The sequence below is a fragment of the Serinus canaria genome, chromosome Z, assembly GCF_022539315.1.
Source record: "Serinus canaria isolate serCan28SL12 chromosome Z, serCan2020, whole genome shotgun sequence".
Taxonomy (NCBI): Eukaryota; Metazoa; Chordata; class Aves; order Passeriformes; family Fringillidae; genus Serinus; species Serinus canaria.
In genome coordinates, this window is record NC_066343.1 from 58,720,580 (window position 1) to 58,746,037 (window position 25,458).

A 25,458-nucleotide genomic window follows, 5' to 3' on the forward strand; every position below is an offset into this window, starting at 1 on the left:
CAGAGCTGGGGAAAGGATTGGCATTGATGAGACGACACCTCAAAGTCCTGCGCTCAGTTCTGAGCCCCTCATCTCAAAAAGGACCTCAAAGTGCTAGACCATGTCCAGAGAAAGACAGCAAGGCTCATGCAGCATCTAGAGATCCTGTTTTATGAGAAGCACCTGAGGGAATTGGGGGTGCTTATCCTCGAGAAGTGGAGGCTCAAGGGAATCCTCATTGCCCTCTACAACTGCCTGAAAAGGAGGCTGCTAGTAAGGTGAGGTCCAGTATCTTCTACTGTGCCTACAGGGAGAGGACCCAAAGAAATGGCCTTAAACTGAGAGAGGGGACATTTAGATTAGATATTAGAAACAATTTTTTCACTGTTAAGGTGGTCAGGCACTGGAACAGGTTGTCCAGGGAGGAGATGGAATCACCATTCCTGGAGGTGTTTTAGAGGGATCTGGATCTGGCATTGGGTAATATGGTTTACTGATTTAGGGCTTGCACTGGTAAATGCTGGGTTGACAGTTGGATTTGGTGATCTTAAAGGTCTCTTGCAACCTTGATGATTCTATGGTTTTTTGTAATTTTTCAGTCTGTCTCCTCCTGTGATAAGGTAAGTGGACGCAACACACGCACTGACAGGCTCAAATTCGAAGTTCAAAAACGTACTTACGCAACACATTTTCAGAGTACAGTCATTCATTCTGGTAACATTATGTTTGAATCTTATGCTCAAGATTTTGGTCTTTTAGAGACATAACAAATTACCACTGCTGAGTAACTCAACTCTCTGTAGGAATGCATCCTTGTAGCATGGCCATGTTCCAACTGGAGAAATGCTGCAATGGTTTCAAAGGCTATCTAGCATCAAGAAAAAGCTTTACACTTCCTACCTAAACTAACACAGTAACTTCCTACCTAAACAGCTTTAAAGTAAGAATAAATAGATTTTAAGAAAGGAAACAAAAAAAAATTCCAATTGAATACTTCTTAGTATCATGCAAATGTACAATTACAATTTACCACCTTCAGAAAGCTGCCCCAATAGTCTTGTAAGCATCTGAGTTTACAGATTCATGCAAGTCACCAGTTCACTAATTATTCAGTGGTCAATTACATGCTAAGGATAAACAAAGAAACCTAGTTACACTGCAGAAGACAAATGTACATAACTGAGTTTAAGAAATATTTACAAAACTCCCTTGTAAGAACTCCATCTAAGAATGGAATGCTGAATCTAAGTCTGGAGTACTGTACACAGTGTCGCAATGAACAGTGCCACAGCCAAGCAGCACAGCTGCGGCAATGCCGCTGGTACCAATTCGCTCAAAGCTCTCACTGCACTGACCACAGCAGGAGGCAGCTGACAACAGGATTCCTGGATGTTTTGCTCTAGTGTTCAGGAAATGGTTTGGATCAGACACCCCCATATTAGGGTTGAAGAGCTATGACAAAAATGTTCTATGTAAATGTTCTATCATTCTCAAGAAGGCTAATTTATTTCTTCTGGAGTTTTTTCTATAAATCTTTAGCTTATCCTGAAAGCAGAATACTACTCCCTAGGCACGTCCATGATCTTACCACCAACAAATACCACCAGTAATGAAAATCTGAGACATACTTAATGATGACTATGAATTGTAAATATTACGTAAATATAATGTATATTATGTAACTTTTAGCCTGTACTGATTTTCTTGCCCTGTTTGACATGGAATTTCCTCTAGATGCTTCGTATTTAAGAACAAAAATAAGAAGGAGGTTTTTTTGTGCTTGCACTGCTTATTTCATAAAAGGTCACTTTTACTGCCTATATAGCAATTGGCTAGTTACAGAAGCTACAGGGACATCAACATCTTAATTTTAGCCACTTCTGACGTTTTTCAGAAAATTCTAAAGGTCAATCTTTGCTTACAAGTTAAGTAGTGTCAAAAATTAATGAAATACATTAATTCATTTAGATCAGAGGAGAAGAAGCAAAATCTAACACAGCAAAGTGATTATTTTTGCCATTTATATCTTTATAATTCAAAAGGGGAAAAATCAAAGATCTTGTTGTTTCGATGAAGGAAATATTCCTTACTATTTCCTTAAAATCTAAAGCAAAACTGCAAGTATAGTATCAAAAAGAAAGTAAGAGGGAGTAGATCACTATCTTAATTCATTCAGATCGAGTTCTATAGTTCTCAAACTACTGAATTTTCAAACTTTAAGAAAAACCCACCTTCTTAATGGGTAAGCTTATTATCTCTTTATGATGAGAAATACTTGAAATACCATTTTTTTCTTATGCCATTAACAATTATTTCACATTAATTAACCTTTTTGGGGACTTTTATAAATATTATTTATAAAGATGCTCTTTTGCTTCTCTCATTATGCATACTCTCTATATTTTTCAGCTAAAAGTAAGTATGACACAAAATTATGTCTATTTTCTTCAATTATGTCCGTTTTCTTCAACAGCTTAAAAACTGACAAAAATCCAGTTAAAAAACTTAGTCTTCATACATCTCAGAAATGTGCATATGCATTAAGAGTGCATGTGAAGAAATAAATATATTACAGTCCACTGACAAAACACAAATTAAATCAAGACAAGAAATAAACACAAAAACTTAAGGCTACCATACCATGAATATTTCTAAAATTTATTTTACTGATTTTGGGTAGTTAACCGTAATGCAGCATTCATGAAAATTCTGACTTTAAGGAGGTAAATACTACCTTCGTGGTGTACAAAAGGTACATGTAATGTACATATTTTCAGATATACTATAATATGGATTAACAGGCAGCACTGACAGAGACACAACAACGAATCCACATTGGCATAATTAACAGCAGCCATGTAGGTACTTTTCTCCTTGTTCTTAATTGGCCTGAAAAAACCATTGGCATCTCCTTTTTTTGGCAACAACTCCATGCCTTTTGTTAACATAACTTGATGATGACTTGAGATGATTCACACAATTTATATTAAGTGTGGTAATACCATAAATGCTGTTTTAACACAAATTACCTGCTCTTGCACCCAGGCTACAAGCACCTAAATGGAGTGCAGCGTAACTCTCCAAGCTTTTAAATTTTAGCATGTCTCCACAATTAATGTAAGCAGCCTAAGAAAGGCAACTCACACAACAGATATTTCTTGGTGGTTATTTTTACCATGGAATTTAAGTAGAAGAGTTATGAGTAGAGTATTTCATATTCAAATTATAAAGCTAGAAGGTATTAGTGTGATAATCTGTAACAACTCCCATTACAGTTTGGGGAAGCCCTGTAATTTAATGCCCATCTCAACCATGAGTGATTTTTTCAAACTCTTAATTTACAAACTTCAATACTTTCTGCATGAACTGTCAATTTCTCAATAGCTGATTTTTGCACACTGATAGCCACTTGACTCTTCTTTATTCTATGTAACTCATTTTTGCATGACCGGGTCCGTTTCATCTATCACACTGACAGACCACTAACAAAGTTTATTTCATCACAGAACAAAATAATATAGCAACTATTATGAAAGACAAAACCTTGTCCTAGTTCACCATAAGCCTTAAATTGATGGCAGTCAGCAAGAAACAGAATACTAGAGTAGTAGCGCTATTACTAGGAAAACACCAGAGAGTTCTATCTGTCCTGCCTGATAGCCCTTTTATACAAAGGATGATACTACTTCTGTAGAAATAAGGATGATATTAGTCTTCTGACTTTGTTTCACAATACAAACTTCTATGAGAATTCACTAAAAGCTACTTTAAGAAGTTGTCATCTTCTACCTGCACGATCTTCTTGTCTCAGGAGAATAATTTTCCACATAACATTACTCAAGTGAACATAATCTTCTGGGGGAACAGAAACAAAATAAGGTCTCTCCTACCTTCAAAAGCTGCTTGCCAATGGTTGGACTCATTTTTTCATCCACCATAAGGATTACTATTCCTCTGTCATCCATACCTCGGCGTCCTGCGCGACCTGACATTTGAATGTATTCGCCTGAGGATATCTACAACAAAATGAGAAAAAGAAATTAACAAACATCAAGAAAATAGCAGGAACTCATACTGTGCTGATTTTAACTGCACAGTAAGTGACATGATGTACAAAAAGAAGAGTTTTCTAAGTTATCAAACAGTTATCACATATTGACTTCATTAGTCATACTTACCATGAAACAACAACCTAAATCCATGACTATGAACAATGCGAGTCAACAGTAAAATCTAACTATTACTCTTATACCTCGGTATCATGGGGCATAATTTTTAATAAGCACAGAAACCATTTTACTTATGTCTTTCATAACGGAAGGTTGCTGAGCATGGTGGAGATACAACGGATCTTCCACATATTGATAATGCATCTCTATCATCCTCAAATAATCCATCATTTCATTTAGATTATTCAAGAGTAACATTAATACATGATACCTGTTAAAGGAGTATTTTTATGCCTCCTAACTGTGAAATTGAAGAGTTTATAAACATCTGAGACACAGACAAGAGGCAGCTACAACTGGTTACCTTTGTCTCAGCAAGTTATAAAACAAGGGTTTTGCCATCTGTGGAACTGCATTCTCAACAACTCCCCAAGTTTCACTTTAGGTCAGATTTTAAAAACAACTTAAGCAAACTGTAAATAATTCCAGAAGTTCCAAATTTCTTCTATCTCAAAGCAAACCCATTCTTATATGTATCTTAGAGACACACAATCAAAATGAATAGTGAAACCGAACAGCCTAAACTAAGATTGAAGAAATATTTACCTCATAATTTGCATAGGTCAAGTCAATTGTCCCATTCACAAAAATTTTCCCACCTTTGAAGGATGAGCCTTGGCTCTTATAAAGCTTTGCTGCGATGACTTGAAAGGCCTCATTTCTATTTTAAGTAAATGACATACCAAGTTTTAATGAAGCCCATTTGTTCTTCAGAGTTCTCTGATACAGAATAAAATATCTGGGTATCACAGTTTTGGAAAAGGTGTGCAGAAGTCCTAGAATAGGACTTCTAGTCCTAGAATAGTCCTAGTTAGTCTGCTGCTAACCTGTATTTAATTCCCTTTTGATGCAGCTATTAAACAACCTCATGAATAATCTGAGAAACTCTGTCTTCCAAAATCTGTGTATTAACTAGGAATGGATGCGACAAAAGATTTTTGAAAGAAAAACTATTTTCTACTGTATTAAGGTGAACACATTAAGAGTAAATTTAATCCTAATAAGGTTTAAATAATTCAATTTTTCTACAGAACCTTTCCATCACTTACCCATCGGAAATCTTTTCCGTCAAATTTACTGGCACTTGTAAACAGCACAGTTCTGGCTGGCATGTTAATTCCCATAGCAAAAGTTTCTGTTGCAAATAAGGCCTAAATAAACAGACTGAAATTAAGCAAGCAAAAAAAGAGGATCTCAAGCAAACATGAAAATAGCCACAGATTGCTACACAAAACCTCTTTGGATTTTAATACATCTGTACAGTCAACACAGGAAACACAGGCATATTTAACACTTAGAAACTGGACTAAAACCATCTCTGTGCCTTTCCTTATTTCTCCTGGAAAAGCAAAAAAACTAAATAGATGGGTCCATGTGAAAAACTCCAAAAGAAAACATCATGGAGTGCAAATTATAGTAATCAATTTCAATAATTCAAATTTGCAAGAAGAAAACAGGAGTTAGCTGTCCAAAAAAACCACCACACCTTTCACCTAAGGTTACATTTTTTTGAGTATTTATCCTTAATACAACCAACAATCAGCTTGGTAAAGTCATTTATAGGAGAAAAATGTAACATAAAATAGATTAAGAAAGTATTAAAGTTAGACACTGAAAGTTCAAATACTTGTAAATAAAACCTGGAACACTTAAAACTACGGCTGCAATTGTGTAGATCTCCACTGTAATACTAGCATGTACCCTGACCTAAGGCATACTTGGATTTTCAGGATTACCAGCCTCATATTCACAACAACCTACTGACAGACTTGAACAATACCTTTATTAGGCCCTCTGAGAAAAGGATTTCTATGGTTTCTTTTAAGATAGGAAGCAAACCACCATGATGAATACCAATTCCTCGCTTCAGAAGGGGAAGCACATGTTCAACCTGGGAAGAAACATACAAAAGACCAGCAAACAAATTTTAGCATTTGTTACTAAAAGTTGTAAGGAAAGCCTCAACGCTGCCCTGAGCATTCATGTAAATTCACTATTCCCCAGTTTAAAATAAAATAACTACCCCTTCAATCTTGTAATATTCTGCTTAGAAGCTTGACTTTTTCCACTGTAAAGATGGGAAAACATCACTATGCTTAGGTATTATACAATAAATTAGACTGCAGATGCATCAATGCAATGCAACTTTTTGAAAGCCTCAGCAATCAATAACTGTGTAAGTGCATACTGCACTTCCACTTGAACTATTTCCAGACTTTTTAAACCCAGGTCTACCTCTTAATAAACTCTCATGTTCACTTCAACATAATTGGAAAAATAAAACAAGGGGTATGAACTTCACTGTTAATTCTGACATACATCTTCTGGAATTGCAACTGGAAGGAATCCTTCATAATGACCTCTTCATGAATCACCTCTTTCATAATGACAAAAAGCAATGCAGAAGATACTAAAACCTGGGGAAACGAATGAGATTATCCAATTTTATAATCTCTGTATCCCCTTATACGACACCCACAACTTTACAAGTTGCAGAAAACAGGACAGCAGCAATTCAACGCTATTCAAAAGAATCCTTTCCAATCTCCACTCACCTGAGGAAGCTTTTTGTCTTCATCTGAGAGACAATCAATTGCATTATTGAAGACTTCTTCAACCATTTTTTTTTCTTCATCTAAGAAGGAAATTTGTAAGTTATTACAAAATGCAGAAGGCTAATACCAGATGTAAATAAAGTGGTACCACATTCTAAGATTTACATAAGTGTATAATAAAAATTGAGTGAAATACTGTGAAGTCTACACAAAACCACCCACACTTGGTCAGGCAATCAAGACTTCAATTAGCCTAAAGGAGTCAGGAGTAAGCAGAAGCAGATGATCAGGAAAAATAAAACTAGAACGAACCTTTGAGAACAGTCCAAACATCAGCCACTTCCAAGCTTGGGATTTATTTATGTGCTCCCTCTCTATTTCTTAAACCTGCCCTGTTCCTCTTCTACCTACTAATCCCTGTCTGCAGGGATATAGAGGCTCTTTCCTGTTAACTCTAAAAAGTTTACACCCTTACCACTAAGTAGTACAAATATCAAGAATATACATTCAAAGGCATGCTTCTGAATAAAATATGAAAACACACCTCTGCATTTACACTTATCTTTAAATTTTCTGACAGAATTTTCTGACCTGCATTATTCTGCCACATCAGATCAAAATGTGCAAAGACTGGAGCAAATAAGCAGGCAAGAACCTTGAACAGCTCACAAACATGAAACAGTACATTGATTTACAACAAATTCCTTATTTTTGTTAAAACTCTAGATTTCCAAGAAGCAATGAGCTTAAACTTATTTGCAAAGCTTGGACTTAGCCAAGATAGAAAAAATCTTCTTTGTTTACATTTTGGTTTTTTACTTTGAGAAGCAAAGAGAAGAAGGAAATAAAAAATTAGATTGCATTGTTGAGAAAGAATAGTCTAGTGGTTTATAATACAGTTGTTTGGACTTTGCGATTATATTATTTTTCTAATGAACGTAACATGAAAATTTTGGGAAATATCTTTTTATGATCAGTCTTCTCTCATTATAGACAGAATCTTCTAGGAATTCTGGTGTTATTGTTACAATAAACGGCATACTGGAGCAAGAAATAGAGTTTAAAATCAAAGAACAGTTTGACATTGCAACGACCAAGTACTCTGTGCACCAATACCTTCCTACTGAATACAGCTCAAGACACCAGCATATTAAATTAAAAAAGTCGTATGTATTTTCCTTTTGTGTGTTCAATAGGAAAAGTAGTATTTCACATCAAACTGAATCTGTGAAGAGAATGCAACTGGATTTATCTGTACCTGTATTGAAATCTAACTTTGTCATCTGAAGTGCATAGGCTTCACAGTCTTTCTTACTGAAGCTGAAAATAATCACAGGTTGGAAATTCCTTTCCATGATCATCTTCACAATCTTAAAAACATTTGAAGGACCTGCAGAAAGATTACATTAATTTAAATTACATTTTACAACAAAAAGCATCTTATGGAGTAATTGAAACACGAGCACAACTTGCATAGAACTTTGAAAAAAAATTCATACCAAAAATTACCTCAGAATGGGTTCAAACTCACCTTTTGTTCCTCCTTTCCTTCCTTTCTGATCCCCTTTTGCTAAGTCTCCTGCATCTCTAAGCACTTGCATTGCTGTATTAAAATTATCTTCTCTGAAATCTCCCTACGTGTAAAACACAAACTTGTGAGTAGTTACTTACACAGCCCACTTAAAAATACTTAGTGCTTTGCACAGCCAGTACCATTACCCCACATATACACAGATGAAAGGACAAAAACAATGCATAAGCTATCAAAAGAGTTTACTAGGTCAGTGTCACAGCTCAAAATTGCACTGGTGTGTCTCTGAAGTTAGTGCTCATAGTTCTATCCACCACTCCACCCTCCATGCCAGACCTGCTGAATGATACAGTATTAAAACTGACTTTTAGGAATGTCCACACAAAACGACACTACCCAATGAAGGCATATCTTCAAATGCAGCACTACTGTTTACGGCATTGGTAACAGCTGAGTGAGCTAATAATAAATTTTAAGCAAGTTTTTAGTTGAAAATCACCTAAAGAAACAAAAATATTTTGTCTCTCAATTAAAGTCAAATTTAGATGCCACTATGTTTTCTTTTGAGTGAGAAACAGTACAAGAAACTTCAACTACTTTGCAGATTTACAGAAAGCAGTTTGCATTATAGAAAACAAACAAGGATGTGGGCACTTAAGACATCTCAGGGAAGTATCACTCAGCTGACTGCATGACATTAGATAATAAAAGCAATTTCTTGTATAAGACTCCAAAAATCTAAAAGCAATTCAGAGATCACCATTACTCACTTGGACTTAATTTTAACAAAAACATCCTTTATACAGCCTATCCAAATTTTGCAAGAACTCAAGTTTTTCACTTAAGTGAAGAAAACAATCTTTCAGACAAACTGAGCATTCCTTACATTTTCATCAACAACCAGATGGAGTCCATCTCCTCCTGCTGGAAATATATAATGCTGCAGTGGAGTAGGTCGATAGTCAGTGTAAATCACATGGCAAGGCTATAAAGAAAGAATTCACATAAATATTTCATAATTGCACTGTAGTATCACTTACTGAATATGAATTTTGTCCTAATGACATTGCTTAAGGAAATGAAAGTTTGCAAATGTTTTAGAGTACAAGTTGGCTACAAAAATTCTTTCTCATGAACACAAAAAGTGAAGACAGCCAGTGTTTCTTGCAGCATTACTAGGCAGATTTGAAATATTAACACCTTATAAAATCAAAGGAAAACATGTTAACGTGTATTTTGTAGAAAAAGCCTGAAGCATTATTGAAACACCTAAGAAAGGCTCACAGTAGACCTTCATGAGCATTAAAGGTTTTGATGCATTAAGAAAGCTTGTTTAGGAAAAAAAAAACCACTTCCTTTAAAACATTAGGTATTACATAAATCTCCATTTAAAAACCCCACAACCTAATGGTCTGCAACATGAAGCTTGAGGCTTTGTGCCAAACTTAATTAGACATTTTTTATACTATACTCCTTTCATTCCAAACAACATAAGAATCAATCTCCAGAGCATTTTTAAAATTTGACCAACATCTTATTGATAACAAATTTCCCAGTTCTAATTCACCAAGTCTTTGCTATATAAATGCATGTCTTAGAAAAAAACAAAATAGAATTTAAAACCTAAAGGTTACAGGACAGTCTAGATTTCTTATATAACACTTCTCTTACTTGCTTGCATGCATATATAGTATTTCCCATGAATTTAAGATTTGCTTTTGATTTCTACACTGCCTTTTACAGAGCTCCTCAGCCAAATTCTCTTAATAACCTCTTGTCTATCAACCCTCAGAAAATCACTGTCTGTTCACCATGTTTCATAATTCAAAATGTTTGCTTAAAACAGGCAGGTACCTAAATAATTGTGGAAAATAAACATTAAAAACCAGTTCTACTATTGCCATTGAGAAGCACCAGCCAGTCCACCTGCAAAAGTAGGAATTCAGCTAGAGAAGCCAGGAGTGATCCATATTATCACCTATAAGCAATAAAATTACTAAAAAGATACTCAGAGGCCCAGTTATGAACCAAACAGACAGTATTAAGCCACAAGACAAAAAGCACAGAGGTACAGCATATTGGAAATATTACCTGTTTGTGAAGATGGCAGATCCATTCAGCAAACTGACGGGCATTTGGAATAGTTGCAGAAAGGAACACATAATGTACATTATCAGGAAGCAAAATAATAGTCTCTTCCCAAACCACACCACGTTCTGAAAATATAAAAGCATATGAGAAATTTATGTGATCAAAGCAATTTCTCATTCCTGGAGCCCAAAGAACAGCATGCTTAAAAACAAAATAAGACAAAAAAATGAAACAAATCTTCTCTACACAAGTGGGGTATATAAAATGCATCAAAGTAATTTCTGCTTTGGTGAAGAAAATACAAACTGCAACACATAATTATGTAAATTCAGCCAGAAATAAATAATGAATTATTTATACAAAAATATGACAGATTTTACAAGAGAAAATTAGACTTAATTCTTCAAAAGAAAAATAAATGTTCTTTGGGAAAAAATACAAATATCTGAAAAGAAAAATAGTATATATAGGATACCTGTATCTCTCATGTAGTGAATTTCATCAAAAATTACCCATGCAACTTCACGCATAACCTCAGAACCTCTGTAAAGCATACTTCTCAAGATCTACAAAAGGAAGTAAAAGTTGAGTCCCTCCATGTGAAATAAAAACAGTCATGTTACATGGACATCAGTAAGAAAGTGCCAGAATTTTTGGTTCACTTTTACATGGATATATGAAATCATATCTTGCAAAAAACATAAAGGCATTTAAAGATAAGTTTTGAGATGCTTTCCAAGTTCATTCCAATCTAACAATCTCACTACTTGAGAAAAACTGTTTTTTCTGAAAAGAACATGAAAGAATGAGACAACATATTTCTCCAAGCTTCCACTGTCAGGTAGTTGTTACAGCTCTACAGATCTACTTCTGCCAAGACCTCTTTTTACTTCATCCTAATAGATAGCCTCCCTGTGATTAAGAGGAAATCTTTTGTCAGAAATCAAATCATTCAATCTCTTTAGCATTTCCCTACCAAAGTCATGCCTGTTCCTTTGAGGTAAAGGCAAAAAGAGGTAAATTTCAACTCATGGCTGCATTTCTACAACAGAAATATGACAAAGCTCTGTAAACAATACTTTGTTAACAAAGGTGAAAAGCTACCTATTCCTAGAGTTCTAGCACCTACTGTGAACAACTCAGCTATCCTTCAATGATTTCGCCCTCCTTATTTTGCCTTTCTAGAACAAAATACTGACCACAGGACTTAGCAAATCTGACTTTCAGCATTTGACATCTACAGAATACCCAGTGCCTTGAGCACTCAGGAAATTAAATTCTGACTTTCTCCACATTAGAATCAGAAGGCTCCGACTTACAGTTCAAAAGCATAAATTCACAGAGATTTACCTAACTTTTTAAATAATCAAAAGTTCAAACATTCAAATGGGTCATAATGAACTTTAGAACATTTTCAACCCTAATTAGGCCACTTTAGTCTTTTAAAATTAGACCTCCCCAATCAAAAAGAAAACACCGATCAAGATTTAATGTCTGTCTTACCTCAGTTGTCATTACCAAACAAGAAGCTGTAGGATTAATGGTGACATCCCCAGTCATCAAACCAACATCCTGAAATTCTTCATACATCTCACGGTACTTCTGATTACTCAAAGCTTTAATTGGACTTGTAAATATCACACGCTGCTTTTCCCTCAAAGCCAGGGCAATTGCATACCTGTATTTAAACAATATCCACATTAACCACAGCAATATCCATACTAACAGCTGTCAGGAAGACAGGGTGTATTACTCTGCTTAAGAACAAAAAAAAATGTGCAATTCACAACACCAAGAGAATGATACACAGCATTTGAATCCATGCTCCAATACATCTAGCATTTCCTCCCCAGATTATTAAGTCAGTGCAACTACATAAGCATCTCTGCAGAGCGAAAAATCTTTAAACACCAAGTCAGCTGATTTTTATGGAAACAAGAGTACATGTTGTTTTTAATTAAAAAACTGTAACCGTGTCACAACAAAACTATTATTATAATTTGAACCCATGCTCTAATATATCTCCATGTACATTTCACTTTTCATTTCAGGACTGAACCAAACCCTGACAGAGAAGTTGTTGACTAAATTAAGCCGCTGCTTCTAAGAAAAAAAAACAAAACAAAACAAAACAAAACCCACCACCACACCACACCACAGAACAAAGTCCTTACTTCTTCTAGCCAGGAGCTAGAAAACAAAGGTATTTTTTCAAGATTTACAGAAATCTGTATTGAAGAAAATTCCATTTCAATCTATACAGTAACAGCTCGACAGTTTAAAAATAAAAGCTAAGCTTAAACACAAATTAAGCCTTTCACTACTCACTAAATGATGGAAGATGTAATTTTGACATTAAAGACCAGCGAATTCAATTCTAAAACTGGTGGACTGAATGTTGTATCAAGAAATTGTGACACTTCAATTCTAAAACTGGTGGACTGAATGTTGTATCAAGAAATTGCGACACAACAGTTACTAATGGTTCAAGAAAGTGACAGAAGGGACATCACACTGTTCTTTTACTGGAGCCTTTTAGAAAAGTACTTACTCAGCACAAACAGTTTTACCAGCTGATGTGTGAGCTGACACCAACACAGACTGGTTATTATCTACACAAAGAATAGCTTCTCTCTGGAAGGCATCAAGAATAAATGGATATTCCTAGAAGAAAAAAGAAAAACATTACAGGAATTTAACACAGACTTACATCTAACTACTTTTCTGACTGATTTCGTGTGCAAATTAGAGGCAGAAATTAAATCCTGCAGACACTTGTAATTTCTGCTGATCTAAACCACTATTATGCAATGACTATTCTTTAAGTATTTTTACCTCATATCATAACTAAGATCTTTGCTGATGTCTTGTTGTCATAGCAAAAGAAAATCATGACCTGATGACTGAATTTTTGCTCATTTACCAGCTTAGGAAGTGAACTAGAATGCTGTTCCCACCTGATCTTACAGAAAGAATATCATAACAGCCTATCCACCTCATTCAACCACATAATATTTTTCTACTAAATTTTAAATAGAGAAACATCAATTTTATTTATGACAGACCATCTTTTACAGACCTTACATAAAGTACATAATTTTTCCCTCTACTTTCACTTACGATGTAAAACATGTACCAAAAAAAAAAAAGTAAATGGAATCTGCCACATACTTTTGCAGCTTTTCCAGTTCTTGGTTTCAGACCTGTGAATTCTTCATTTGCTGGAAGCGCAACCTATTAAAGATTTTTAAAATAAAAACAGTTGTAGATTTCTGTGTCCACAGCAGCGACATATCTGGCAATGTGAAGTGTATGAAAACCAGTTTGAATTTCTGTTAGCCTGTTTTTACAAGCTCATGTGTCAAGGTTTCATTCCTTCCTCTCAAGGGCTTTTCTATCAATCTTTGGATTCTCCTACCTAAGCAGTGCTGCTTCTCTCACTTCTCTGATATCCCTACTGTCTTGTGTGAGACATTACTGCTTCACCTGCCTTGAAACACTAGTTTTTTCAGCCAAGACATAATCATGTGTTCTGGCTCGTGGACATTTGAAGCAATTACTGAACTCACATTGATAATATTCCCTTTACAAATACACTGTATTTATGCTGGTAACATTCCCATTCCTGGCCAATATCTAGTATTTATTCACTTTAAATATGTAAGGTCTCTTCAGTTACTAAGTGATGGCAAACCTTTAACAGACATCTAAAAATAACAAAAACAGTACACATACAAGCTTTAGAACCCTGATCAGCAACTGTATATACAGCTCCCTCATTATGGAAGTCTGATGATAAGAGCCCTTCAATGTGACCCTAATTACTTGAGCTAGCTCTGGAAAACAGCACAGAAGAGAAATACTGCATAACAGTACAAGGAAGTTAAAATTTACATATTTGATTCTCACATGTACTCTTTCTTACAGTCATATATGGATGCAGGATGATTCAAGAAAACATTAATTTAAGAAAGCATTAATAGTGTGTAGTTTTCATACTTGAATTTGTATTTATGTTCATCAACACAATTTGAAAATTGATAGTTTTTATTACTTTGCACATAAAAAAATGTAATTTTCCATTTTAACCAACATTTATTTTTCAACAGTAATCAGCTTTAGAAGAAAGTCTTTCATTCTTGAACCAGAATAGCAGAATACCTCAATGCACTGATTTGCAAAATGCACAAAGAGAAACCTGTTTTACCAACCAGTAGGTTTTTCACCTCAAATGTTCCTGGTACCTTTACAAATATAGTAACCTATCAACATCACCATCAATTCTTTCACAATCTCTCATTTTATTCTAAGTATGATCAAAACTCCTTCTGGTAAAATATCCTACTAATTTTTCAAGTGCATTTTGCGCATGCTCGGTGTCAGATACAGACTTCAAACTCTTCACACTCTTAAATATAGTATGAAATATTTTATCTGCAGGAGTACAGAAAAGCTTTGCAGAGGGATCAGGACAGACTGCATCAATGAGCAAAGACCAGTGGTGTGAAATTCAGCAAGATCAAGTCCCAGGTCCTGCCCTTGGGTCATCACAACTCAAAGAGGCACTGCAGGCATCCCCACATGGGGGGCAGTTTTTCCTCCAAGTAACAAGCAGAAGGAGAATATGAAATGACCTTAAACTGTGAACTGGGAGACCAGACATTAGAAAAGAACTGTCAAGCATTGGACCAGGCTGTCCAGGAAAGTGGTTATCATCACTAAAGCCACTTAAGAGATGGATAAATGTGGCACTTGGGGACAAAGTTTACAGGACAACTTGGCAGTGCTGACTTAATGGTTGGACTCAATGATCTCAAAGGCCTTTTCCAACCCAAAAAATTCTGTGATTCTAGAATAAAGAATACTATTATACCAGCAATGATACACACAATTAGGTGTAACAAGTCTTATTTTTCATGTGCTTTTTCACTGCACTCACCTCATGTGTACAGCCTTCAACAGTTTCCACAGACTGCACCTTTACTTGAGGCATCAGATCTGTCAGACTAAAAAGATGTGAGTTAGGATTGCCAAAAAGTATTAAGAAATCCTGTTTTTTATAAAAGTGAACATGTTGAATTTCACATCTGCTTTAACTGCAACACTAAAAAAAAAGGATGTGCAGTCTTGGCATGGACAGGCTGCAGAAGTTACTACCAGGACTATTACCGCAAAGTTAAAGTTTTGCTACCACATAGATCTACTTTAGCTATTGACTCAAAAACTGCATCACAAAATAGCACCTGGGTCACATTTACTCACATAAAGTTTTATGATTAAATGAGAACTTTTTAAAAATGAAACCAAACTCAAGACCTGTACTCATGCTACTAGTCAACACAGACTAAGAGCAGCTTAAAGCATCGCAAGCACCTGCCTGAGGACAAGGCCCCTCTTTTCTTTACCAGCTCCTTCTCTCATGGCAACGAGAAGGGACTGGAGATCCTTTCCATGAAATGGTTTATTTCTGATGTATACATTCTACTGATACCACTAACACAGAAAATTACTTAAAATGTTGGCTCTGATTCTGTTTTGTTTCTATGCACTATTTCTTTACAGTGTTTTGAAAAATGTTCTCATGAACTTCTCACAGAAATCAGACAATGAACTTCACAAAAGTTATATGAAAGACTGAATGATAATCCAGTTACCACCTTACATGCCTCAAAAACCTTGTCTGTCTTATTGCCAATTTATTCTTCCTGTATCCCAAGCCAACTATGTCTTTCAAAGTCATGGTACAGAGCAAGCCTGCCTCTTCCCATGTGCTTCCAGCTCGTCTCCTGCTCTGTGTGAAATCAACACAATGGCTTGACCACGAGTCACTAACTCAAATGAGTAACTACAAATTCCTGAACATTTTCTACTGCAAAGGCCTACAGGTGTGCAGTATTATTTTAAATATACCCAGCTTTCATCATTGCTGAGCACTGGCAGCACTTTCTCACTTAAACACGTAACGGAAAATCAAACTTGCACAAATTCATCTTTACAAGAAAACACTGCAAAATTCCTTTATATGAACTGTTCCCAACTGGCACATGTCTAGTCAAGGCAGCTTGCTAGGACTACCTTACACATTAAGCTAAACACTTACTTAACATCTTCTGATAAAACATCTTCCAATTTCATTTTTTTTCCCAGAACGACATTTTCAGTACTATCAATCTCAGCCTCCCTTTTTGGCTTGACTATTGCTGCTGGTACTGAAGGTTTTTCTTCCAATCTTTTTCTGCAAAATAAACACACAAGAATTTAAAACTTTGCCTCCTTCATTTATGTATTTTCAAGAAAAAAAACTCCAAGGACAACTGTGATTAAACTGCACTGGGGGAACAACTCAGGAACGCGACCCACAAAAACCGCTGAGGGATTTCAAACCACCTCCCAGATAAGCTGGCCACCAGGTCCCCACACTCCCCAGCTGCCCACAGAGCCAGAGCTGGCTACAGCTTTAGAGCCAGTGATCCTGGGAAAATGGGTCACAGAATTGCAGACTGGGTCAGGTTGGAAGTGACCACAGCGGTTCATCTGGTCCAACTCCCTGCTCAAGCAAGACCGTCCTAGAGCACGTTGCACAGGAGGGGATCCAGATAGGACTTAAATACGTCCAATAAGAGAGAGTCCACAATCTCGGAACAATCTGCTCCAGTCACCCACGCACTTAAGAAGTTCCTCCTCACGTTTACGTAAAACTTCCTGTATCAGTTTCGGCCTGATACTTCTTGTCCAATTGCTCGACACCACCACGAAGAGCATGGCTGTATCCTCTTACACAGTACCCTGTCACGCGCTCCCGAAGTCCCGAGGGGCTCAGCAGCTCAAATACGCCGGAAGAAGCTGGGCCCAGCGTTACAGCCCTCACCCCGCCGCCACAGCACCCCCGGTACTGCTGCCCCAGCCCGGCTCTGCGCCCTTACCCCGGCCTCCTGGCACCCTCGGCGGGGCCCGTTTTGCTCTTCTTGGCGCCAGAAGCAGCGGCGGCCGCGTCCTCTTCAAACACGCTGAAGAGCTCATCCCCAAAGGCCTCTGCCATCTTAACCGCCGCGCTCCCACAATACCACGCGCAAGCCTGCACACTTCGCGCGAGAGGGGCGCTTCCGATCCCGCCCCCCGAGGGGCAACGGGGGCTCCTGGTGGCCTTGGCTCCGGTAGCGGCCCGCACGCGATGGCGATCTCGATTTCCGTCCGCGTCTGGGTCTCGGTCCCGATGCCGAACCCCTCCGTAGCGCCTTCTTGCCGCACACGTGGCCCTTCTCCCCGGAAAGTGATCTGCGAAAAGCCGACGCAGGCCGCGCGGCCCGCGCGCGTGCGCTGGGGACGCTGGCCAATGGGAGACGGCGTGGGGGGCGGCGGGGCGGTGCGCCGCGCCGAGCGCGGTGCCCGGATGTGCGCGCGCGCAGAGCTGGGGAGGCGTCATGGGCGGCCGCAACAAGAAGCAGCGCGCGGGCAGCGCGGCTCATGCGGCCGCTGCCGCCACCGCCACCGCCCGCGCCCGCGCCGCGCAGACCGGGGTGGCCGTGGCCGCGGAGACGGGCTGCCGGACCGCCCCGCCGCGACCAGCACCCGCCTCCAAGGAGCCGCGTGTCAAACAAGGTACCGCGGCCCGCGTAGACCCGGGAGCGGCCGTGCCCTACTGTGCCGTGGCGGAGGGGGACGTACTGTGCGCGTACATCGCTGAGGGTACCATGGCTGGAGGGGCAGTGCCTTCAAGGAGCCCCTGAGGGTGCGGCTGCTGCGAACCTCGGCGTTACGAGGAGAGGCCGGCCTTTGGGGCTGGTGTTTCCCAGCGTCGGGAGAGGCAGCTGGAATTGCTCCGATCCTAATGTGATTGGGCCTGGCTACGGCCCGCCTTTGACCCAGTCTAGCTGGTCAAAGGAGGGGACTCCTCCCCGTCTAGTCGGCCCTAATGAGGCCACGTCTGGTGTTCTGTGTCAAGTTGTGGACTCCTCCGTACAAGAAAGACGATGAGCAACTACAGAGGGTCCAGTGCAGGGTCACAAAGATGATGCGGCTCCTCATGAGGAGAGACTGAGGGAGCTGCGCCAGTGCAGAGAAGACTGAGAGGGGCCCACAGAAATGTATATAAATATTTTAAGGATACGTGCCAAGAGGATGGTGCCAGACTCTCTTCAGTAGTGCCCGGAATGAACAGCAGTAGGCACAAACTATAACACAACAAGTTTCACCTCAATAGGAGGAAGAACGGTACACTGAGGGTGGCAGGGCGCTGGACCAGGCTGCCAGGGAGGTCACAGAGTCTCCCTCACTGGAGACATGCAGAACTCACACCTGGATTCATTCTTGTGTCCCCTGCTCTAGATGATCCTGCCGTACCAGGTTGGATCATCTCTAAGGTCCATTCCAACTGCAGCTGTTTTGTGGTTCTGCTGTCAGGGGTGTCCCTGAGCAGATAAGTCTTGGTGTCATCAATGTGTTGAGTTTAATTACAGAAGGTCTTGTTACTAGATTATCAGCAGTTCATGTGAGGCAAGTGTTTGGAGGCGCTTTCCCAGAACTTCTGATGTATTTCTTTGTATATTATCAATATAATGTGGATTTGGGATTATTTCAGGTGGTTTTTTCTGTCTTGAAAGACCTGTTACAGGGCTGGAGGCACTTCTTTGGTGTTAGATAAGATGACAGATGGCTTTTCTGAGTGCAGTCTGAATAACCATTATTCTGAACACTGTGTGATGCCAGTTTTCAATAAGCCAGCTTTGCCAGAAGTAGCTCAGATACCATATAACATTAGAACAGCTTGTGTTGCAGATGTGAGCAAATCATGCAATAGCCAGGGCATCTGAGTTTCCCACTAGTTAAGTCTTGTAATATGGTAATATAAGCCTCCTGAGCCTATTCATGCGTTCTACTTTTACAAGTATGGGCTCTGTGTATTTCTTGTGTCCTCCATTCCTCCAATAACCATGGTGCTCAATCCTTTTCAGGAAATAAACTGCTTTTCTCTCACGTTGTATACCGTGGTAAAAAATCAGTCAGTGTAAGTGAAAACTATTTTGGTATTTTTTAAGGAGCCCATTGGTAAGTGCCAGTGAGTAGATCCTGAGTGCTGACAGCTGTTTGTATCTCCTGATCAGAGGGCACTGTACTTTTTCTGAAGTGCAATTACCAAAACCTGTTCTGATCTCAAAGCAGACCCTTCCAGAGCTGTTCTGTAGGTGGGCCAGCCGGGATGAGCTGCCCAGCCCACCTCTTGGGAGATAGCTGTGCCTCATGGATCTACATGCAGCTGCACAGAGTGGTGGAAGCTGTGGCCTTGCTCGGTTCCCTTCTATCTGTGCAGTACCAGACACAGTATACATGCTCTGAAAATGATGGAATTCTACAGCAAGCTGTGTGTTGTCATTCTAATGACAATAAATAGTTTTGTGTTTTTAATACCTGTTAAATGAAAGGTATTTAAGAATGACCAGAGCAGACCAAAGGCTTCTTCTGTAAGCCAGTGCTCTCTCCTACGTAGGGAACAAAAGCAAATAACCTGGGTAAGGACAGATCAGACATGTAGGGGTCTCTCTGAAGCATATGTAATTTTTTTTCAATGCTCTCCCGTATCAATTGATTTCTTCACTGCAAAGCTGTTCTCTCTGCCCGTGGACCTCAGTAAATCTCTGCTGTCCATGGCTTTAGTGGCAAAGGGTTGTGTTACATAGCTATGCACTTTGTAATAAAAAATCCTCCACAGCCTTGCTTGTTTTGATACTGCCATTTACTTTGTTTTGAAATTACCATTTACTTCCCTATTTGGCAATCCTCTTTCAGTGGTCAGAGAGTGAGCAGTCAGTCCCATCTCCTCACATTACACCCTTTGAATTTTATATTTGGTCATAGCCCCCTTCACATTATTGTTGTTAAGTACCTGCAAGTGTCTGGCAAGTTAATGTAATAGTTTGCACTAATCTGTTTTATGTTAGGTCTGCTTTAGCTGTGTTAAACAATGTTCTCTGGGGGTTTTGTGTAATTGATGGTTATTTGCAATTTGCAGGTCCAAAAACTTACAGTTTTGGTTCAACAACAGATTCCAGTGCTGCTGCAAATCTAGATAAATCTGTTCTTAAGGCAAGTATCTTCTTTACATAAAACAACTTTGATTTTCATAGTACTGGTTTAGCTGAGTAAATATTTCTTCAGATCTTTTTCAGTATTAGGTTGTGCATGTAAACTGCATAAATATATGAGACAATTGACCAATGAGAGTTTGATTTTGTTTAGGGTTTTGAGTGTCCTTTAAGTAATAAAGATAAATTACCACAGTAGGATAATGTCTTTTTTTTTTTTTTTTTTTAATTACAGATGATACTTTGCATGCAAGACTATTTTCTATTTTAGGAGCTAGGTCTGGGCTTCTGCTGTACATATGGATCTTTCTGTCAGAGAAAGGATATAGATTTTATACAGCAAACTAAGTAGCAACTAAAGATAGATTAATGTTTTCGAAAAGTTTCAAATATTAGAATTACTATACTAAATTTGTTTTTAAAGGTGCTTTGGAAGGAAGATATCACAGATTGCATCTTGATGTTCCAATTACTTTATGTGAGCGAAGGAGTTTAGGCCATTTACAGAAAGCTTGAAATATTGGAATTTGAATGGCAGAGATTTCTGCGTTGCTACGTCCTTAGTCATGAAGTGCATTGACATGTCATAAAAACTTCCAAAGTTTACCTTGTATCAACTCATTTTTTCATTGCAGGTAATGATAAATGGTAGTTTGGAGAAAAGGATTATCGATGTGATTAATAAGCATAAAAACCAAAATGAGGACAAAGGAATGATTTCCAAAAGACTAACTGCAAAGAAGCTACAGGTAGAGTTCAAAATCTTATTTTTCATTATTAATTTAGAATAGTTTATATTTTGTAATTTTTATGAAGTGTCATATTGCACTTGTGTGTATTACATGATTGTATTGTGTGCAGAACAAGCCAATACAGCATGCTTTTCAGTAGTTATGTTAGTGATTAGTCACTGAAATCAAGAAGTATAAGAAAGGTACATCTTTATGGATTCAGAAACTAAAATCAAGAGCTTTCAGACAAAATAAAGGAATAATACTTACTCTGAATGATATAGGTTTCCTACATTTCTTACTCTATATACCTGGAAAATTGGAGGTATGTCTTTATTTAGCTAGAAAACACATTGTGTAGAGAGAGTCAGGAATATAGATTTATTGATACCTATATGTGCATATTTAAAAAGAAAATATAAATTCTGCAGAACAGAATTTTCTGTTACATTGATGCATGATGTTTATTTCCCTTTAATGCTGGCTTTCTGATATGAGGGAAATAGAACTTTAGAAGTCTATATTAGATTGCTAGATTAAATCCTAATCTTTTTAGCTCTTTTATTTATAGGATGTATACATGGCTTTACAAAGATTCTCTTTTAAGACTGAGCACATTGAAGAAGCAATGAAAAATACGCTTTTATATGGGGGTGATCTCCACTCTGCCCTTGATTGGCTTTGTTTAAACCTTCCCAATGGTGAGTATGGTTACAGAAAATAGTTTTTGATAGAAGAAAAATAGGACCTGCTAAGCAGAAGCATTATTACTTCACAATAGTAATTAAATACAATGTTCCTCTAAGCCTAGTAATTGCAACAGTGTTCCTCTTCTAGATGTACAGCTGACTGGTTCTGGTGTATTCTAGTGCATGAAGTCTTGTGGTCTTCCTGTTCCTGCACTTGGAGTTCTGAGGATGTCCAGCAAGCAAATATACTGTTTGATATAAATGCTGAAGCCTAACTTTTATTTCAGTTTGTGTCCTTCTACTTGGTTCCCAACACAGTTTAAAGTATTTTCCTGTAATTATTATTGATGTTTTCTGTGACATGATTTTTCTTTTTTTTTTTTTGTTTTGAAGATGCTTTGCCTGAAGGTTTTAGCCAGCAATTTGAAGAACAGCAGCAGAAACCTAGAGCAAAATTTTGTTCTGCTGTGTCACGATTTGGAATGCCACCTCACTTAGAAGATAACAAAAAGAAGGAAAATGGCCCTGGAACTAAGGTAATCTGAAAACCTAAACAGTAGTTACTTGTGGTATGAGGGAAGAGACAACAAAACTTTCTAAAATACATTGATTTCCAGCATTGATGTAGAAAGCTTATGAAAATGTTGTGTGATTAATAATTGTCACCTGCATTTTGATTTTAGTGGAATGGTATTTTTCCTGCGGACTCTAGAAGGTTGTTCATAGTTTGTTTTTGTGGTAAAGCACAGAGAATCTCATGAGATTGAGATTAGGTATTAGGAAGCAATTCTTTTCTGTGAGGGTGATGAGACACTGGAACAGGTTGCCCTGAGAAGCTGCTGATGCCCCGTTCCTGGCAGTGTTCAAGGCCAGGTTGGATGGGGCTCTGAGCAACCTGGCCTAGTAAAAAGGTGTGCCAGCCTTTAGCAGGGGGGTTGAAACTTGATTTCTAAGGTGCCTCCCAACATAAGCCATTCTGTGATTGTAGATCTTAATTTCCTATAATGCGTTTATTCTGTTTATGTATATGTGGCACTCTCTATGACTTATGAGGGTTTAAGTTTGCCTCAGTACTGTCAGTGTTTTGATTTTTGTGGGTGTTTAATCTTAAAGCGGAAAACAAAAAGATGTCCTGCAAATTATTTCATTCCTTAGAGTAATTATAGTTATTCTAGTGTTAAGATCTATTTGGGTGTATAGTGGGATATTCACCCTGGTTGGGAAAGGTTTTTTTCCTTGTCAAATATATATTTTATGTATAAAACCTTAATAGTAGTTCCTAGTTATTGGCAGAGGAAAGTGTTGCTTTCACATACGTTATCATTACTTTTAACTTATATTGCTCTTAGGAAACAAATGTGAGGAAAGAGAAAGAATTGACTATGAAGGAATGGATTTTGCAATACGCCGAGCAACAGAGTGATGAAGAGAAGGATGAATCTGTGAAAGAGACAGATGAAGAAAAATTTGACCCAGTAAGACAGAATGTTTCATGGGAGTCTTTCTGAAAACTGATATGTCTGGTACATCTGCATGTGGTGGAGCTCTTTGTTACAAATTTGTGTTTTACAAATTAGGGATTGAAAACTTTTTTTTTGCCAGTAATGTATCAAGGTAGTGAAGGAAAACCTGTTGAAGCTTCTTCTTTTCTAAGTTGCTTTTCCTTTCCCTTATTATTTGTACTGCATTGGAAATGTTGTATGTCATATGTGGGAAAGAAAAAATTTAAAATACATTTCCATGAGATTGAGTGAGTTACTATCAAATTCTGTGAGGTTTTGACAGTTAATTAAATAAAAATTTGTTGGTCTATTGCATAAGCTTGGTAAAAGGGTAAAAAACCTGCACTTTACCATGAAGGGCATTGAAAGTGACCAGCATACCATATTCAATTTATAATTAATAATTCTGTTTGAATTAGAATGAGAGGTATATACATCTGTCTGCCAAGCTTTCAGAAGCAAAAGAACAAGCAAGCATTTCCAAGCAAGACAAAGACAAGCAAGGCCAGAAGGGAGCACAAGAAAAAATAAGAAGAATTCAGCAAGGTAGAGCTATGCAAGTTACCTGTGTTTTATTTTCTGGTCTGTGTGTTTGTTAGGCAGTTAAATCTTGGAGTCAGGTTGAATTGAAGATCATTCCATTATCTTTTATTCCACTCTATGAAATGAAGGCTTTTCTGAATCTGTTCTTTCTCAGTCAAATTCTAAAGAGTCAGTAAAATTTCACTAGTTCTGGTTTTGGGTACTCAAATGTATGAATTAATACAGTTGTTTCTTAAGCAGTTTATGGGTATAAGTTATATTTTCTCTCTGACAGAAATGGCAGCTCTTGAGGAACATCCAGTATTTAATCCAGCTATAAAGATTTCAAACCAACAGCAAAATGAAAAGAAAAAAACTCCCTCATCTCAAGCTCAAGAAACCACTTTGAACTTGAGTTTGCTTGAAAAACCTGATGGTGCTGCAAAGGAAGACAAAGGTGAGTTGGAAGTAGTTCAGTACAGGCTTGAATCATGCCACAAATTTCCAGCATTAGTTCTTGTTTTGCTAGGTTTGCAGTACTGAGTGAACAAGCTCTGATTAAGCCCTTTCTGTGGGAAAGGAAGGTGGACTATTACAGAACCAATGAGCTTGGAAAAGACCTCTGAGATTGAGTCCAGCCTGTGACCAAAAACTACCATGTCCACTAGACCATGATACTGGGTGCAAAGTTCAGTTGTTGCTTAAAGGCTTCCAGGGATGTGACTCCACCACCTTCTTGGGCAACCCAGTCCAATGCTTGACAAGCCTTTCTGTGAATAAATCCCTCCTAATGTCCAGCCTGAACTTCCCCTGATGCAGATTGAGGCAGTGGTTTCCTGGGAGAAGAGGCTAACCCCCGCATGGGCACAACCTCCTTTCAGGCAGTGGTAGAGAGTGATAGGGTCTCCCCTGAGCCTCCTTTTCTCCAGGACAAACACCCCCAGCTCCCTCAGCTGCTCCTCACAGGACTGGTGCTCCAGACCCTGCCCCAGCTCCACTGCCCTTCTCTGGACTCTCTCCAGCTCCTCAGTGCCTTTCTTGCAGGGAGGGCCCAGAGCTGGACACAGCACTCCAGGTGTGCCCCCAGCAGTGCCCAGTGCAGGGGGACAATCCCTGCCCTGGCCCTGCTGGCCACACCATGGCTGATCCAGGCCAGGATGCCATTGGCCTTCTTGGCCACCTGGGCACACCCTGGCTCATGTTCAGCTGCTGTCACCAGCACCCCCAGCTCCTTTCCAGCCACCCTGCCCCAGCCTGTGGCACTGCCTGGGGTTGTTGTGACCCAAGGGCAGGACCTGGCACTTGGCCTTTTTGAGCCTCACTCCATTGGCCTCAGCCCATGGATGCAGCCTGCCCAGATCCCTCTGCAGAGCCTTCATGTCCTCCAGATCATCACTCCCACCCAAACTGATACGTCATCTGCATACAGTAATCATCTGCATGCAGTCTGTCTCACTGACCAAGCTGACTTTAAAGGATCTGTACTTGTTTTAGCAGATTACATTGAAAGCTATTTTATTCATGCTGTTATGTCATAAAAATTAGATTTC

General features: G+C 38.5%; 2 protein-coding genes across 2 annotated transcripts in view; one reads left to right on the forward strand and one right to left on the reverse strand.

Annotated features, from left to right (window-relative positions):
* The window catches only part of MTREX (Mtr4 exosome RNA helicase), a 42,350-nt gene extending 24,649 nt beyond the window's left edge, over positions 1–17,701 (reverse strand). Inside the window, exons 1-15 of the mRNA XM_030237539.2 lie at positions 17,309–17,701; positions 16,486–16,620; positions 15,325–15,391; positions 13,557–13,619; positions 12,937–13,049; positions 11,889–12,063; positions 10,861–10,951; positions 10,386–10,510; positions 9,181–9,279; positions 8,295–8,397; positions 8,022–8,153; positions 6,764–6,843; positions 5,989–6,099; positions 5,258–5,359; positions 3,870–3,995 (exon numbers count right to left, since the gene is read on the reverse strand). Of these exons, the coding sequence (XP_030093399.1) occupies positions 3,870–3,995; positions 5,258–5,359; positions 5,989–6,099; positions 6,764–6,843; positions 8,022–8,153; positions 8,295–8,397; positions 9,181–9,279; positions 10,386–10,510; positions 10,861–10,951; positions 11,889–12,063; positions 12,937–13,049; positions 13,557–13,619; positions 15,325–15,391; positions 16,486–16,620; positions 17,309–17,424 (1,638 nt within the window). The 5' untranslated portion in view covers positions 17,425–17,701. The remainder of the gene's footprint in view (positions 1–3,869; positions 3,996–5,257; positions 5,360–5,988; positions 6,100–6,763; positions 6,844–8,021; positions 8,154–8,294; positions 8,398–9,180; positions 9,280–10,385; positions 10,511–10,860; positions 10,952–11,888; positions 12,064–12,936; positions 13,050–13,556; positions 13,620–15,324; positions 15,392–16,485; positions 16,621–17,308) is intronic.
* A 99-nt stretch (positions 17,702–17,800) lies between these two features.
* Positions 17,801–25,458, forward strand: part of DHX29 (DExH-box helicase 29) — a 28,962-nt gene continuing 21,304 nt past the window's right edge. Inside the window, exons 1-8 of the mRNA XM_030237019.2 lie at positions 17,801–17,984; positions 20,392–20,465; positions 21,100–21,213; positions 21,767–21,896; positions 22,278–22,420; positions 23,234–23,359; positions 23,806–23,932; positions 24,204–24,365. Coding sequence (XP_030092879.2) covers positions 17,807–17,984; positions 20,392–20,465; positions 21,100–21,213; positions 21,767–21,896; positions 22,278–22,420; positions 23,234–23,359; positions 23,806–23,932; positions 24,204–24,365 — 1,054 coding nt within the window. The 5' untranslated portion in view covers positions 17,801–17,806. The remainder of the gene's footprint in view (positions 17,985–20,391; positions 20,466–21,099; positions 21,214–21,766; positions 21,897–22,277; positions 22,421–23,233; positions 23,360–23,805; positions 23,933–24,203; positions 24,366–25,458) is intronic.